The sequence below is a fragment of the Epargyreus clarus genome, unplaced genomic scaffold (genome assembly GCF_041222505.1).
Source record: "Epargyreus clarus isolate Ecla_fem2 unplaced genomic scaffold, WU_Ecla_fem_2.2 ptg000014l, whole genome shotgun sequence".
NCBI classification, from domain to species: domain Eukaryota; kingdom Metazoa; phylum Arthropoda; class Insecta; order Lepidoptera; family Hesperiidae; genus Epargyreus; species Epargyreus clarus.
The window spans coordinates 7,651,868-7,669,233 of record NW_027332222.1 but is presented as its reverse complement, the minus strand read 5'-3'; the positions used below and the strand labels follow the sequence as shown (position 1 = coordinate 7,669,233).

The 17,366-nt window shown below is 35.3% G+C and overlaps 1 protein-coding gene across 5 annotated transcripts in view; it reads right to left on the bottom strand.

Annotated features, from left to right (window-relative positions):
• The window catches only part of LOC140747400 (cyclic nucleotide-gated channel alpha-3), a 155,037-nt gene that overhangs the window by 60,837 nt on the left and 76,834 nt on the right, over nucleotides 1-17,366 (bottom strand). For all 5 annotated transcript variants that reach the window (XM_073079831.1, XM_073079833.1, XM_073079832.1 and 2 more), the window contains exon 5: nucleotides 1,687-1,830. In XM_073079831.1, the coding sequence (XP_072935932.1) occupies nucleotides 1,687-1,830 (144 nt within the window). The remainder of the gene's footprint in view (nucleotides 1-1,686; nucleotides 1,831-17,366) is intronic.

Below are 17,366 nucleotides of genomic sequence, written 5' to 3'. Positions count from 1 at the left end.
GAATTGCGTTACTAGAGAATGCAATGAATTCCGTTTGAGTGGAATAAAACTAGAACTAATAACATCACCGACAAGCAAATATTTCATTCCTTCAAGCCAAAGCAAGTGCAAATACAAGCTTGTGTAATTTGCACAAAGCTGCAGCTCTATTTACATTAGCTGATTGTTTGGAGGCACGATAAGATATTCGTAATTCTGTCGGTATAATTGAATGAGACCAGCACCTGAGAGCCGACCGCAGTGATATCGAGTGTTTCCAATTAATCTGTCTGATACTCGGGGGCCCAGATTCGTAACGCGATGCTTGCAATACGAAATTCGGTTATCTTGATCGGCGAGGTCTCAAGAGTTCAGCTTACGGTGCCTTTCCCCTTTTTAGGGTGGGTTAGGGTGGTTTAAGTTTGCGTTAAAGTTAAATATAACAGTAACTTTAAAGTAAAAATTCTGTGTTGCATCAATTGATTTGTCATTAACGTCATTTGTGTCGCTGTCACCGCAATTTTTAGTCGACATTGACAGATAGGGAAGTTGACAAATAACACACTAACTTGAACCAATCGAATTCGAGCGGTTAACGTTAAGTATTAGTTATGACGTAATTTCAACTAAAATGGTGCAACTGATTATTTTTTAATCATGGATTTGACGGTTGGTCAGGCTTTTTTAACCGACTTCAAAAAGGACGCTCATATTAGACACGCTGTTTACATCGTTATCCAACTAAATATATTGAGCGCCGACTTCACAAATATGTACTAAACCAACATTTATTTCAATTATTTTTTACTTTGTAGTGACATAGAAGTCGGTTGTATTTTTTGTTAAAAAAATTTTTAAATGTTCAAGTTACATGATGGAATCCACCCTTAATATTATAAAAATAGTCCGCAAACTAACTTGTTACGAAGTTCTTTAGCAACCAAACTAATCCGTAACGGTACTGCTCTTACGTATATTAAATTTTAAATTCATAATATTAGTCGAGGCAAAGCATGCATTTTATATTTATGTTATGAAATGTTAAGCTTGGGAATTTATTCGAGGTTGCATAAGGAATCACATTTGTTGGGGTCATTGATTCCTAACCTAACAATATATGGCAGACCACATGTAATGTAGACCAAAATATGGTGAGTGTAGTAGTTAAATACTTTAAATTTATTGTCGTCTAATCAACAATTAATTATGGTGTCGACCTAAATAATTAATATTCTATAGTGATCGGTTAAATGATACCTCTCGGATTTCAATCACTAATAGTGATAATTATGTTAATTAATCTCCATACACAAAACAACAAAGACATAGATATTGTTTAATTAGATGTAATTAATAGAACTATTATCTGATTGCTGTGCTATGACGTGAACACTCATAACTCATACATAACCTAACAAAGATGTATATTATTCAATTAGATTTAATTGACCACCACAGTATAGAGACTACATACCTAATACATACCTAAACTCAACCAAAATATGTCGCGTACATGCAAAATGTAGAATGAACTTCCTTCTGAAGTATTAGAAGAGCGCTATGACATGGGGCTCGAAAAAGGTGTAAAAAGAGCTCTCGTTCAAAGCCGGCGATGCATTGGCGGCTCTGGTGTTGCAAATGTCCATAGGCGACGGTGACTGCTTTCCACGTTAACATTTTTAACTTTTATAAATAAAAAATGTTTACCTATCGGTCCCATTACAGTGGGGTGGTGGGGCTAGATGATTGTGTGAGTGATGTGGCGCGGGCGTGGCGGGCGTGTGCGGCGTGTGTGGCGTGCTGCGCCAACCGCTCAGGAGTGGCGCCTCACTTGCACCTAGCAATTTTAATCTGCAACAAAAGATAATTTTATGTTATTAATCTAATATCAGAAGTGACGTGAAAGTTATAGCGGTTATGATGACACTTTAGATTATACTTACAAACCTTTTTATTACAAGCTTTTATTTAATTTCACCAGTCGCGGTGTTCGTAATGAAATCTTAGGCTAAGGGCATTCAACCATATAACAGCCCTATATGTTTAAACTCTTTGATTTGAACGTCCATAGCCTTACATAATAATTATAAAACCGTGGATACTTGGCCTGAGTTCAAACCCGAAATCTTTGCATCTTTAATATTTTATTTTGTCGTTGAATAAAATAACATTGAAATTTTGTTGTTTAGCATTATTCTTAATTAATTTACGAATAAAATACTTAAAACTTAAAACATAGTAATAAAGTTTAACTAAAAACCACGCTTAAATCGCCCAAGGAAAATTGTTAATCCTGACGATTCTGATGAGGACTATGGAACAAAATCGTGTATTGTCATCGGTTCTTGATAATTGTTCAAAATATCGGATTAATATGACCGTTCAAAGTGGCTAAAAATCAATTTCAAAGATTCCATTACATACCCAGATACATACATATATAATACAGGTGAAGCTACTAAAAGCGTGGTAAAAACACGGTCTCTTTCATATAATTCTAGCATAAATTAACGTTAATTTAATATAGAATTCACAAAGACATAATTATTTTCTAATTTATGTCTCCCGACGCTGCGCCGAGCACGAGAGCACTATTTGTTATAATTACAGGAACCGGCGTCATAAAACGATACATTTTTGTTATTCTGTTTATTAAAAAGCTGTCGACGAGGGTAAAATGTGTACTCGTCATGCACACGCTAACGAGTTACGAGAAATACGGCCAGAAGAATGAAAAATTATGGACGTCAATTTTACAGAGTGAAACTTGTTATTTATTCGTTTATTTGCACATCATAAATATAATAATTGGCTAAGTGCGAGTCGAAATTGCATGCGGAAGGTTCCGTACCATCTGTTTATTTTAAGTATTTGTTACCACCGTTATATATACCTTGTAAACAATGTATGTGCCTATTACAGTTCAAGACATAGCCCTGTGACAGACCGACAAACGGATAAATTTTACCTTTTGGGCACGGAATCCTAAAAAGCATTAAAAACATTATAAGAACTCTGCTTATCCAAAAAAATATATAGACATAATTGTACATATTTTAAAGATAGTTAGAATAAGCATGCTTCGATCAGGGCAAGGTAGCACTGTCACACCTATTTAGGCTATTCATAAGGGCTTCAGCCCTTCTTGCGTTTTAGTGGAATTTTGTGGATGCCGGCTGAATTACATGAGGCGATCATCTTAGTCCTCGAAAGATGCAATGCATCTGTGATCGGCTTCAACGATAACTATTTACATTTTTTTTATTATCTGTCCACTATTATTGCTGCGCTACTTAATTCAGTACCACATATTCATTTACCTAACAAAATTTACAGACGCATGGTAAGTAGGCCAAAAAACTAAACGGAGCTTAAGATAGGCAACGTAATCACATTATCCCTTGCTATACATGTATATTCATAGAGGTAAAAAACGAAGTTTGGAAGCTCAATCGGCTTAGGGTGCGGGGCTACCGGTAGAAATTGCTTTTCCAATGTGCCATTGCGGATCGAGGCCAAAAAGCCTTCAGTGGAGGCTGTCGTACCGTGAAATGAGATATAAGCCGTTCAAAAATTTGATCGGTTTGTTGCCGCCAATGTTGCCACGTGCTCACCGATATCACCGGCTTAACATAACCGTGGAACGTTACATTCCCGAGATTTAAAGGCGCTTAAACGGAAAACGGACGTTCTGTGAAAATAAAATCAGTTTCATTCGGGGACGCTTTAACGATTTCGAGCGAGTTGTTCGCTTTGAAAGTTGTTTGTAAAATGTCATCGCTGCGGTTTATGTAGTAGAAATAAGTCGTGTTTTTATCCGGGACAAAAAATGCGAAAACATTCACTTTATTCATAAATACAATCAATATTATTTTTTACATCGAAATTTATGAAAAAGAAAGTCGCATGCTTGTCCACTTTTTAATTTATCAAGACGATAAACTAAGGTGTAACTTTTATATAAATCAATTAACCTTTATCACACTCCAAAATCATATTAAATTTCTGCGACTTTCTCCACTTGAACCATTGAGAGCATAACTTAAAACACCAGAAATACCGTTAAGATCTCACAAATTATTTTAATAACGGAATATCGAATCCCCACTCATGATTAAGGCGCCCTCGGACCGAGAGCCCTCACTTCCCGACGAACAAGAGACAGAACCTCAAAACGAACGCTCCACGCTCATTTAATGGGACAACGCACGTTAAAACGAATAATGTTTAATAATTTGACACTTTATAAAAGCTCATGACATAATAATGGCCATTAAGATGCTTTCATGTCTCCTTTCTTATAAATATGACGCAAAATAAGAAAATTAAGTTTTCCACGCATCAAATAAAACTAAATAATTTCGCAGTTTGCTGCAAACAACCCAATGAGATATCAACCTTTCAAACAGCACAAATACCGCGCTAAGATCTTACAAATTATTTTAATAACGGAATATCGAGTCCCCACTCATGATTAAGGCGTGCTCGAGCCGAGAGCCCTCGCTTCCCGACGAACAAGAGACAGCCCCTCGAAACGGACGCTCCACGCTCACTTAATGGGACAGCGCACGTTAAAACGAATAATGTTTACTAATTTGACACTTTACAAAAGTCCGCGACATAATTTTGGCCATTTTACCGCTTTTAACTTGTAACAAAATAAGTAAATTAAATTTTGGTCACCCTAAATAATTTTGACAGTTTGCCGCAAACAACCCAATCAGATGTCAAACTTTTAAGACAGCACAAATACAGCTAAGATCTAACAAATTATTTTAATAACGGAATATCGAGTCCCCACTCATGATTAAGGCGTGCTCGAGCCGAGAGCCCTCGCTTCCCGACGAACAAGAGACAGCCCCTCGAAACGGACGCTCCACGCTCACTTAATGGGACAGCGCACGTTAAAACGAATAATGTTTACTAATTTGACACTTTACAAAAGTCCGCGACATAATTTTGGCCATTTTACCGCTTTTAACTTGTAACAAAATAAGTAAATTAAATTTTGGTCACCCTAAATAATTTTGACAGTTTGCCGCAAACAACCCAATCAGATGTCAAACTTTTAAGACAGCACAAATACAGCTAAGATCTAACAAATTATTTTAATAACGGAATATCGAGTCCCCACTCATGATTAAGGCGTGCTCGAGCCGAGAGCCCTCGCTTCCCGACGAACAAGAGACAGCCCCTCGAAACGGACGCTCCACGCTCACTTAATGGGACAGCGCACGTTAAAACGAATAATGTTTACTAATTTGACACTTTACAAAAGTCCGCGACATAATTTTGGCCATTTTACCGCTTTTAACTTGTAACAAAATAAGTAAATTAAATTTTGGTCACCCTAAATAATTTTGACAGTTTGCCGCAAACAACCCAATCAGATGTCAAACTTTTAAAACAGCACAAATACAGCTAAGATCTAACAAATTATTTTAATAACGGAATATCGAGTCCCCACTCATGATTAAGGCGTGCTCGAGCCGAGAGCCCTCGCTTCCCGACGAACAAGAGACAGCCTCTCGAAACGAACGCTCCACGCTCACTTAATGGGACAGCGCACGTTAAAACGAATAATGTTTACTAATTTGACACTTCTAGAAAAGTCTGTGATAAAACAATGACCGTTTAAGCGCTTTTATCTTATCTTAATTTTAGCATTAAAAGGTATTTGTAAAAATTCGTGTGTGAAATTTAGTGACACTACTAAATGTTTATCGTAACGGCCAGCCTGTGCTTGGTAAATTGAACATACTTCAATATGTATACCAGACGACCTCAGTAATCATCATCAACCCATTAATGTCCCACCGCTGCGCAATCAGAATGAGAAGGATTAGGATTAGGTCCACTGCGATGGCCAAGTGCGTATTGGTGGCCTTTACATACCTTTGAATTCTTTAATTTTATAAATCTCTCAGATACACAGGTTTCCTCACGATGTTTTCCTTCACCGTTTAAGCAAGTAATAATTAATTTCTAATGCGTACTTAATTTTGAAAAATCAGAGCTGGCATAGGACTTGAACCTCGGACCCCTCTAACGAGAGGCCGAGATTCATAACTAGGCTAAGGCTGATGATGAATGTAGAAAACACTTAAAATTATAACCTAATATTAAAATAACTCACCGACGGATAAAAATACCAGGCGATAAAACGAGATACTGTCAGATAAACGCCAGTTAAACACAGTAAACGACTTGAATGGGATAAGCGCACAGTCTAATACATAAAGTTAACAGAATTGATACTTTCCGAAAAGGATCTTACTGCGACTGCAAAGATTTTTATTCGACGCTAAAACGTAACTCTCCTCTCATATGGAGGGACGGCCTTTGTCAAGAGAGACAGTAATAAACTTTGCTTTAAAGCCTTATAATACTTTCAAAGTGAATGTATTAGTGAGGGTGACGTTATTCTTCTTTCGGTCTTATGAACGTATATATTTGGTTTTTAGGTGCGATAAGAATGTAATAGATGTTCGGAAATACAAAAAGCTCGTTTGATATTTAAAATAATAGCTTTCTAAATTTACACTACCAATCTCACGCTAGGGTTCAGTATATCATGTCCCTGTAGTACCGGGACCAGAACAGGGCTACGGTATCCCCTGCCTGTCGTAAGAAGCGACTAAAAGGGGCTTTCGGGGTTGCGGGCGGCAAGAGTGGGAGCTCAAACCGTCCAGCAAGCGACCCCGGGAAGGACAGCGGTTTGTGTGGTCGCATATCGCTGTAATGAGCAGGGCATGTGAGAGGAGCGTAAATTGCTCCCCCCAGGGCAGAGCCCGATAGAAGGGTATCGCGTTAAGAGGACTCCGGTTGTGTTCCGTTGGAGATCCCGGAGTTCTCCACCAAACGCTGAGGACGGCCACCGGGGAGGTTTTAGTGCGGTAAAAATCCCACATAACCCGGCGTCACTCCCATGGCGTCGAGTACCTTTTGAAGGTTTCCCCCTCGTCAACGCAAAAATATATATATATCAAACATCTAGCCTAATCGAGGTGGAACATGCCTCGGAGAAGCATATCTCCTTATCACACACTTCAAACCGGAGCACAGCAACGCTAAACACTAGAATGAGGTAGAAAAAGTATGGCGGAGGAGCCTACGGAGGCGTCGTAAAGAGTAAATCTATGGACTACAGCAAGTGGCTACAATCCCAGTGCTGCGGTCCATGAATTCCCATACACTTAGGATGGCCCAGAGTTCCATTCATAACAGATATTGAATGCCTTTAAAGCCTCTGACACAATTAAATTTGTTCAACCATTACAACTGAGGGTGAAGGCTTAACGTACCCTCCGAAGCATGCACAAAAAGCACATTAAATTTACCCAATCAAGTCCATATTTGTAGTTTTGCGATAATCTACACATCCGCGAGACTATCATCACAATTGCAAATAAATATGTAAAGAAAAAGTTTATTTTAATGTATTATTTTTCTCTATGAACTATTTTACTATTGTCTATTTATTTGTGACGTTTAATTCAATGTCACATAAATTTAAATATAAAAATGTGTTTGTGGAATAAAAAACGTTAAATATCGTTTCTCTATTTACAGAACAACAACATTCGAACACAAGAAAGATCACTATTATAAATATAACTTTAATATTAATTTAGCTTAATTAATTTTATAAACATATTACTGCCCATGAAAACTAAGCTGGAATGCTTCATGAACCCCACTAAATCAAACGTAAACGATTTGGCTACGTTAGCAATGAGCATTGAACGACCTCACATGGTATACTCTTACAGTATGCATCGTATATGTCGGCGATATCCCACTACCGCACTTTATAAATAAACTGAACGAAACGACTTTAATATGAGAATCACTTTTATTCACTTTTATTTACAATTTGGGCAGAGTAACGGCTTACACGACTGATTAAATGCGAATGTACCACGCTGTACCAGCGCGTGGACTTAAATACTACTCGAGTCACAAACAGCATAAGAACTACCTCACATCACTTGTTTTGTTATAACAAATGACGTGATTCACAATAAATTTAACTGTTAATAAAATAATATTATATTGAAAATATTGTTTTAAAAATACGAGAATAAGTATTTTAATATTATTATAATTTACATAATTTATTTGGTATGACTAACAAAGTGTTTTGAAGTACTACCGGAAATCGTCCATATTTAATCTAAATATTAATTCCACATTGACAATCAAAATTGACATAAATTAATATTATAATGAATTTTATGTTACTCCAAATAATTTATCTTACACAAATTACATTTGTTTTAATAAACAAGCGCGTTACAACACGCAAACATTCCTTACAAGTTTTCATAAATCGCCAAAAGAGGGCGCTACTAGTAGGATGCAAATTAAACTAAGTTTTGTTTATAAAACAATAAAATTGGAGTCATAATAATCTAATTGATTTTTACCTTGAAGGTTTGCAACAATGATGGCCGCCGAGATATTTGAGTTTGAAATTTTTCAATTTTCGAGGTGTTTTTGGGAGGTCGTATCTCTTGGGATTTTTATTATTTTGTTGCCATTTTTTATAATTTTCTCGGATATATCCTCAATTTTGCCAAATCGGATTTATTTTTTTTTTCAACAAGATGGCGGGTCGTCTGTTAGGCGATTTGTAAAATGTATGAAAAAAACAGATTTTTTGAAGTGAAATATTCGGAGGTTGGCAACGTTTGAGCGATTTGGTTTGTTCGGGGCGGTCGTGGGGCTCGGTCCGAGGTGTTGCCAGGTTTGAGTTTTTTTTCCCCACTCTTACAATTTTTCAAACTTTTCATTCAAAAATATGAAAAGTAGAAGGAGAAATATTTTTGATGAAAATTTTTCACTGGAATATTTTTTTTGGCTGTCGTAATGACATTTGACCATTTTCGTCGATGTCGACTGGCAACACTGGCCGCAGGAATTTTTTTTCAGTTTTACGAAAAATCGACTTCCTCGACCTGAAGGAGTGGTGGGGGGTGGGTTTGATGTATGAGTGGAATTTTTTATTTGCCTCCGTGTCTATGGGAAAAATCTGAAACTTTCAAAATTCAAGATGGCGGCCGAGCTGGATTGGGCAACTTTTTTTTTTATTTTGCACCTATCCAAGATCGGTATCGTTTCCGGCTAACTTGAGGGCGACTGATACGATGAAATTAGAAAAAGTTGAAAAAACAAGATGGCCGCCGAGATACTTGAGTTTGAAATTTTTCATTTTTCGAGGTGTGTTCGCGGGGTGACACTGATGTGTTTTTTTAAATATTTTTTTTATTTTTTTCGTTTTTTTTTCTCGGATATATGCTCAATTTTACCAAATTGGATTTATTTAATTTTTTAACCAGATGGCGGATCGTTCGTCAGGCAATTTGTAAAATGTATGAAAAATCGCATTTTTTGAAGTGAAATATTTTGAGGTTGGCAACATTTCAGCCTTGTATGGGGCGGTTGTGGAGCGTGACTTGAAGTGTTGCCAGGTTTAGGATTTTTTTTCTTCGTTCATACTTTTTTTGGAACTTTCCATTCAAAAATATAAAAAGTAGAAGGAGAAACATTTTTAATGAAAATATTTTACATGGGTATTTGCCAGGGGGGTCGTAATGACATTTGACCATTTTCATCCAAATTAACTGGCAACACTGGGAGCTAGATTTTTTTTTTCACTTTTTTGACATTTCGAGTAGCCCACCCTAAACTATTGGTGGGGGGTAGTAATAATGTATGAGATATTTTTTCGGTATATTATGTTGGTTATGGGAAAAATGGGAAACATACAAAATTCAAGATGGCGGCCCTCCTGCGATTTTCAACTTTTTTTTTATTCTGCGCGCCTACCTAAGATTGGTATAATTTTCGGCTAATTGTGGGACGACTGTTACGATAAAATTAGAAAAAATTGGAAAAACAAGATGGCCGCCGAGATATTTGACTTTGAAATCTTTCATTTTTCGAGGTGTGTTTGTGGGGTCGTAGTGCGGTGGTTTTATTAATATTTTTTCGATATTTTTGATTTATTGGCCGGATTGTATCCTCAATTTTATCATATGGCAATATTATTTTTTTTAATCAGATGGCGCACCTTGTGTCAGCCATTTTGTAAAATGTACGAAAAAATGCATTTTTCGAAGTGAAATATTTTGAGGTTGGCAACATTTGAGCGAGTCGTTTTGTATTGGGCGGTCATGGAGCTCGGCTCGAAGTGTTGCCAGGTAAAGTTTTTTTTTTCATTGTTCATACATTTTTTGGAACTTTCCATTCAAAAATGTAAAAAGTAGAAGGAGAAATATTTTTAATAAATTTTTTTCACAGGACAATTTTTTTTGGGTGCCGTAATGACATTTGACCATTTTCATCTTAATCAACTGGCAACACTGGGATACAGAATTTTTTTTCACGATTTTCACTTTTTGAGCACTTGGGCGGAAACCGTAGACAGAACATATAAGTCATGTATGGGAGATATTTTTTATTTCAAATGGACCCTATGTAAAAAATCGAACATCCAATGTTGCCATATACAAAAAAAATGTTTTCATACAAATGCATTTTCTACAGGATTATCGAAGATTTCAAGCTGTTGCCGCCATTTGACGTCATTTTTTTGTATGAGGCGCTTAATGGCACTTATAGACTGTACCAATGTGTAAAAAAATATTTCAGTATTGCCATACAAAAAATAATAATTTTCATACATGTGCATTTTTGTATGTCACATTTCAAGCTGTTGTAAATTTTTAACAACGTTATAATGTATGACGTGTTTGTATGTACTAATAGACTGCACATTTTGGTAAAAAAATATTTTAGTGTTGCCATACAAAAAATATTAATTTTCATACATATATATTTTTGTACGTAATATTTCAAGCTGTTGTCTTGTATTGGTAACATTAGAATGTATGAGGCGTTTGTTGGTACTAATATTGTGCACATTTTGATTAAAAAATATCTTAGTGTTGCCATACAAAAAATAATAATTTTCATACATTTGTATTTTTGTATGTGGTGTTTCGGGCTGTTGTCTCCCTTTAAAGACCACCACCATCATGCCCAGCATCACTTAACGTCAGTTTTCTGTATGAGGCGTTTAATGGTACTTATAGACTGTGTAAATTGGTGGAAAAATATTTCAGTGTTGCCATATAAAAAATAATAATTTTCATACAAGTGCAATTTTGTATGTCATATTTCAAGCGGTTGTTTCCTTTTGATGTCATTTTAATGTATGAGGCGTTTGTGGGTACTAATATTCTACATATTTTGATAAAAAAATATTTTAGGGTTGCCATACAAAAAATTATAATTTTTATACATATGTATTATTGTATGTGGTGTTTCGGGCTGTTGTCTCCCTTTAAAGGCCACCACCACCATGCCCAGCATCACTAAATGTCAGTTTTCTGTATGAGGGGTTTAATGGTACTTATAGACTGTATAAATTGGTGAGAAAATATTTCAGTGTTGCCATATAAAAAATAATAATTTTCATACAAGTGCATTTTTGTATGCCATATTTCAAACTGTTGTTTCCTTCTGAGGTCATTCCAATGTATGAAGCGTTTGTTGATATTAACAGTTAAGACATTTGGGTAAAAGAATATTTCAGTGTTCCTATACAAAAAATAATAATTTTCATACATATGCACTTTTGTATGTAATATTTTAAGCTTTACTATATTTTTGCCAACCTTATAATGTATGACGCGATTGTGGGTACAGCATTGTAGGTACAAAAATATTTCAGTGTTGCCATACAAAAAATATAAAAAATACATGTGCATTTTTGTATGTAATATTTCAAGCAGCTGTCTCCTTATGACGTCATTCCAATTAATGAGGTGTTTGTCGATTTTAACAGTATCAATATTATGGTGAAAAATTATATCAGTGTTGTCATACAAAAGTTCATATGCATGTATTTTTGTATGTAATATTTCAAACTTGTATTCTTTTGATATCATTACAAAGTATGAGATGTTTGTAAGTATTAATAGTCTTAACATTTTGTTAAAAAAAATATATCAAAATTGTCAAACAAAAAAATATTTTTTCATACATATGCATTTTTGTATGCAATGTTTCAGGCTCTTCTCTCACTTTAATGACCGCCACCACGATGGCCGGCACCATTTTATATTTTTACTTAGTATTTATTGTAAGGTCACTTTTATTATTATACCTTACTGCGTTAGTTCGACATTATAAAAACAAAAATTAAATTAAAATTAGTTTAAAACCTTTCACTCGAAAAATAATGCTGGCCACATATTTAATTGGCTGTAACGCTATACTCGTGATTTAAAAAAAAAAAACAAAAGGGTATTATGGCGGGAAACGGCAGATGTCAAGGACGATGTTTGTACAGGTCTTGGAATGAAATAAAAATAACTAAAAAAAAAGCTTGATTCAAGCCTTTCATTGAAGACACCAACAATTTAGCCAGTGGGATCGCCTGCGTAAAACTGCGTAAGTTAATTTATCGGATATATTTAAATACAACAAATTAAGAATCGATACAAATGCTGGTTGGTTCAGATTGTCTTAAGTTTTCTATCTGAGTTTATTAAATAGGCAAAGGCCTAGCCGGCCGTTTTACAGGAATTTGAATGGGGCAAATAATTATGTTTTCATTTTACCTTATTTTGATATAAATCATAAGATTACTATATTAGAAGTTCTTACTTACACAGTCGAGATATAAAATGGCAGTACCGTTGTTATGAGCAAATGTTATATTTGTTTAGAAGAGCTTTAATGTTATAATGCAACTTTTGCAGGCTTCAAATTATTAATATTTTGTCATACATTTAATACTTAACGTTTCAGAGTATGTGTTAAATATTTAAACGTATATTACGAATAATTATAACAGTCATATATTAGTACTACGGCTTATTGTGCTGATAATATTCGAAAGTAATTATTGATTTTTAAAGTTATCGATGTTATATTGTTTAACATTATATTATCCGTATAATAATAATAAAGGGATTAGGTTATTGACATTTTGTTCTATTTGCGTTATTCCTAAGTGTCCATTACGTTACTAACAATTGGAAAAGTATAGTTACAGCTTGTACTTACTTACTTACTTTTTTAAATAAAATTAACAGCAAGTTTTATTTTTGTTTTCATGTTTATATTGAAACAATGGTGAATACCTGTGGTCTTTGGAATGTAATGATAATGGACCGGGCATTTAACACTAAAGTATTTAAATCACTTGTTACCATTTCGGAGGAGAAGAATTCATAGTCAGAGTTCATAGAAGAGTCATAAGATATGAAAGAAGAAAAGCAAGACAAATTGTTTAAATTATTTGGAGAGAAGTAATGGTTATCAATTACAGGGTTTATAAGTATAAGTATATTTCGAAATTTATTTATGAGTCGTTTAAAAAGGTACATATATGATCCAATCTTAATTAGCTAACTTATTGGTATGTTAAGAAAGCAATAACTCATCATCAACCCATTACTGTCCCACTGCTGGGCACGGGTCTTCTCTCATAATGAGAAGGATTAGGCCATAGTCCACCGCGCTAGCCAAGTGCGTATTGGTAGACTTCACATACCTTTGAGATTTTTTTTTTATTATAAATCTCTCAGGTATGTAGGTTTCCTCACGATGTTTTCCTTCACCGTTTTAGCAAGTGATAATTAATTTCTAATACGCACATAATTTCGAAAAATCAGAGGTGCGTGCCTGGGATTTGAACCTCGGACCCCTCGATCGAGAGGCCGAGTTTCTTAACCACTAGGCTATCACTGCCTATAAGGCTAAATAACTGGTTTGAAATTATTTATAACTTGAGTTTTTGAGTATTCTGTTTATTTGAGTTAAATTGTTTGTATGTGTTAAATTGTTTGTGGCTTACGTTACCTATATGAATTTTAGTCGTGATTATTCTTTTTGGAGTGTAGCCCTACCATGCACATAGTGGGAAGGGACGTAAGATGTTAGATTCTCTTCTTACATAATAATTTATAATTATTTATTAACAGACTCAGAGAAACATATTTTGTGGATGTTGTATGTACTCGAGTAAAGGATATAAAATGTAATAATCTTCTACATTTTTGTGAGTTATTAAAGAGGGTTAAAATATAAGATTTACTAAAGAAGGGCCATAATCTATGATGTATATTTGGACATTTTCATGATGCCGTAATGACATTTGACCATTTTCGTATTAATCCACTGGCACACAGATTTTTTTTCATGATTTTCACTTTTTGAATAGTTGAGGGAGAACCGTTGACAGAGGAGAAACTTTTTACTTAAAATGATCGTTACGTAAAAAATACAATATCCAATGTCGCCATAATCAAAAGAAATGTTTTCATACAAATGCATTTTCAACAGGATTATCGAATGTTTCAGACTGTTTCCACCATTTGACATCAAATTTTTTGTATGAGGCGCTTAATGGTACTTAGGTATATACTGTACCAATGTGTAAAAAAATATTTCAGTGTTGCCATACGAAAAAAATATGCACTATACGTATGTAATCTCTTTTTTTGGAAAGCGTATATGCTGTAAATATCATATTTTTAACTCATTGTTACTTTAAAAAGCTATAATCCGATGAGTTTATTTTTTTACGCGAAAAAAATGCTGTAAGTTGTGGCATAAACAAAATTAATATTAAAATAAAAAGACGTATTTAGGGATCTGATCTAAAACTAAAACACTTTAAAATCTTACTTTATTTTTTATTGCAGGTAATGAAAATGTAATTCTTTAACGTTTTAAATATAATTGAAATGACTTAAGAAAAAAATCGTACATTATAACGGGATCTTAAAAAACTGAGATCGTAATTTTAAATAATTTTCAATTAAACGTTATAATTAAACTTTTCTGGTTTTTTCAACGCCTCCACTCAGCTCACAAAACCTTTCATCTCATTATTGATTAATTTGTCTGTTTCGTTATCACTCTTCTTTTACATCAACATCTTCCTCGTCCGTTACTTCTAAACAATATTTTTAATTTAGTACAAGGCTTTATCAGTCCTTCTGATGGTAAGTGGCTACTATCTGGACTGCATGTTCGTCTGCTACTCCTATATTACATAAAAAGGTACCTATTATACTTCCCTCAAGATACACCTTTTTTTGTTCACAATATGAGAAAGCTTCAAAAGGTACCCTATGCCGTGGGAAGGACACGGGGTTATGTGGGATTCTTACCGCACTAAAACCCCTCCCGGTAGTTGTCCTCGGCGCTGCGTAGAGGACTTCGGGATTTCCAAAGGAACACAACCGTCCTCTTAGCGCATTGCCCCGTCGGGCTCCGCCGAAGTGAGCATGACGCTCACCAGTCTATCTGGTGCATCTACCATCTGCACGATGGTATGCGACCACACATACCTGTCGTTACCCGGGCGGTTCGAGCTCTCACTTTTCCCATCCGCAACCCGAAAGCCCCTTTTAGTCGCCTCTTAAGTCAGGCAGAGGATACCGTAACCCTATTCTGGTCCCGGAACTACAGGGACAGATGGGCGTTATGTACACCCGCGGCGAATCCTCCTCCGAGCTGAGCGCTCCCTAGCTCGCTCGGCGTCATCATCATGCTATATCTTAGAGCTATCCAACAATGGCGCTGGAGACAGGTCCGGTCCCACTTTTGACGCGGGGATCCGCCGTTGAGACTCCCACGGTGGGCAGTACTGCAGCGTGTGCTATGCGGAATCCTCGTAGTGCCCGCAATGATGGCACTGGGCCGTCATCCCTCTATCCTGTTTAGATACTCACCGAAACGGTCACAACCGGTGAGTATCCGGGTCAACCGGTATGTTGCATGACCTTTCGCGAAGAGCCAAGCCCGAAAGTTCAGTACGATAGCATTGACCAACCGTTGGCGTATGTTACGTGGTCCCAATAGCCGATCATGCTAGCAATCTCCAGATACACCTATACAGGATGAATTTTTCAAATAGGCCTTCAGGGCCAAATCCGAAACTATAAGGAATAGCGAAAAATGCTGAAAGGAGTTACGAGGCCGATTTTGATAAAAACTAAAACTGTATCATTAGTTTCTTAAAATATTTTCTTCCTTAGCCGAGAATCGAACGAGTTCATTTTGAAAAATAATACATCCTCTATATTATTTCACTATCTGATAGTGTCTCTTATAAGGATCAAATTGTTAGAAGTAATGTTATAATTGTGACAAGTTAAAGGAAAAGGAAAATTTTGAAGAGAATATATATTTTTTTCATATATTGGCATACTGATCCTTAAAGATATACATCACGTATGACTTATGTTTAATTCTGAGGAGTATACATTAGTCATAAAATTGAAGAATTTGTTGGTTAATCAACTAATTCTTCGATGTTATGACCGTAACATACGGCTTAGTATAACTAACTAATAGGTTGGCAACTAAGTTCCCGTCGTTTTTAGGATTTATATTTTAAATAAAAATAGATAATTTATTAATTTGTATTTTTTTCTTTTTCATTGTTTACTACTTCGGTTTAACGTTACATATGATTTTCTATATCTCTTTGTTAAGTAATCACTAGGATTTTACTTGAAAAAGTCATACTCCCAAATTGTCAATTTTAGATTTGCATTAAGCGAAACTCCGCGCCGAGCAAGTTGAAAATCTATTATAATGGTCCTAAAGATAACCATAACTAAGTCAAACATAAAAATATAAATTCTAGAAGAACAAAACGTCCGCTTCTGAATGATTTGAAATATTAGACCAAAAACATTGTTAATACGCGAGATGTTTAAATTAATGAATGGCGAGAACTTAACTACCAAATTAATTAGAAAAACTATGTATATTCTTAAAATTTACGCTTTTCCTTTAGTTTGTCATTTATCATTTCTTCCCAGAATTTGGTATTCCAGAATTCTCAGAATTGAATTTGACGTGAAGTTCAAAAACCAGTCTAGATTTTTACAGGTTATATATATTCGATGGTCCGATATAATAACGAAAGTCGAATAGGTAAAGTAAATCCTTTAGTTCGTATAAGAAAAACAGTGGTTGTGGATATCCAATAACATTAAAACTTTTAATTTTTAAAACAATAATTTTTGAGGTTTTCACCAGACTTATATATTAGCATCTGGAACCAGCAGCTGAACGTAAATTCAAAATAACAAAAACGTTTGAGGAGACAAATAACATTACGTGGCAGTCACCCATCCATGTACTGACCACAAATTTAACCTACTCACCCCTGTTAATATACAATTATTTTCAACTTAATAAAAGTAAGTTATTTGTGCTTGTGATGTATGGAAGTAACGGACGAGCATGCAGTCCACCTGATGGTAAGTGGCTACTGCCGCCTATGGACGTCTGTAATCAACCCCTGAGGACTAAGCTGGAACGTCTCGGAAACGTATGTCTCCCTTGCC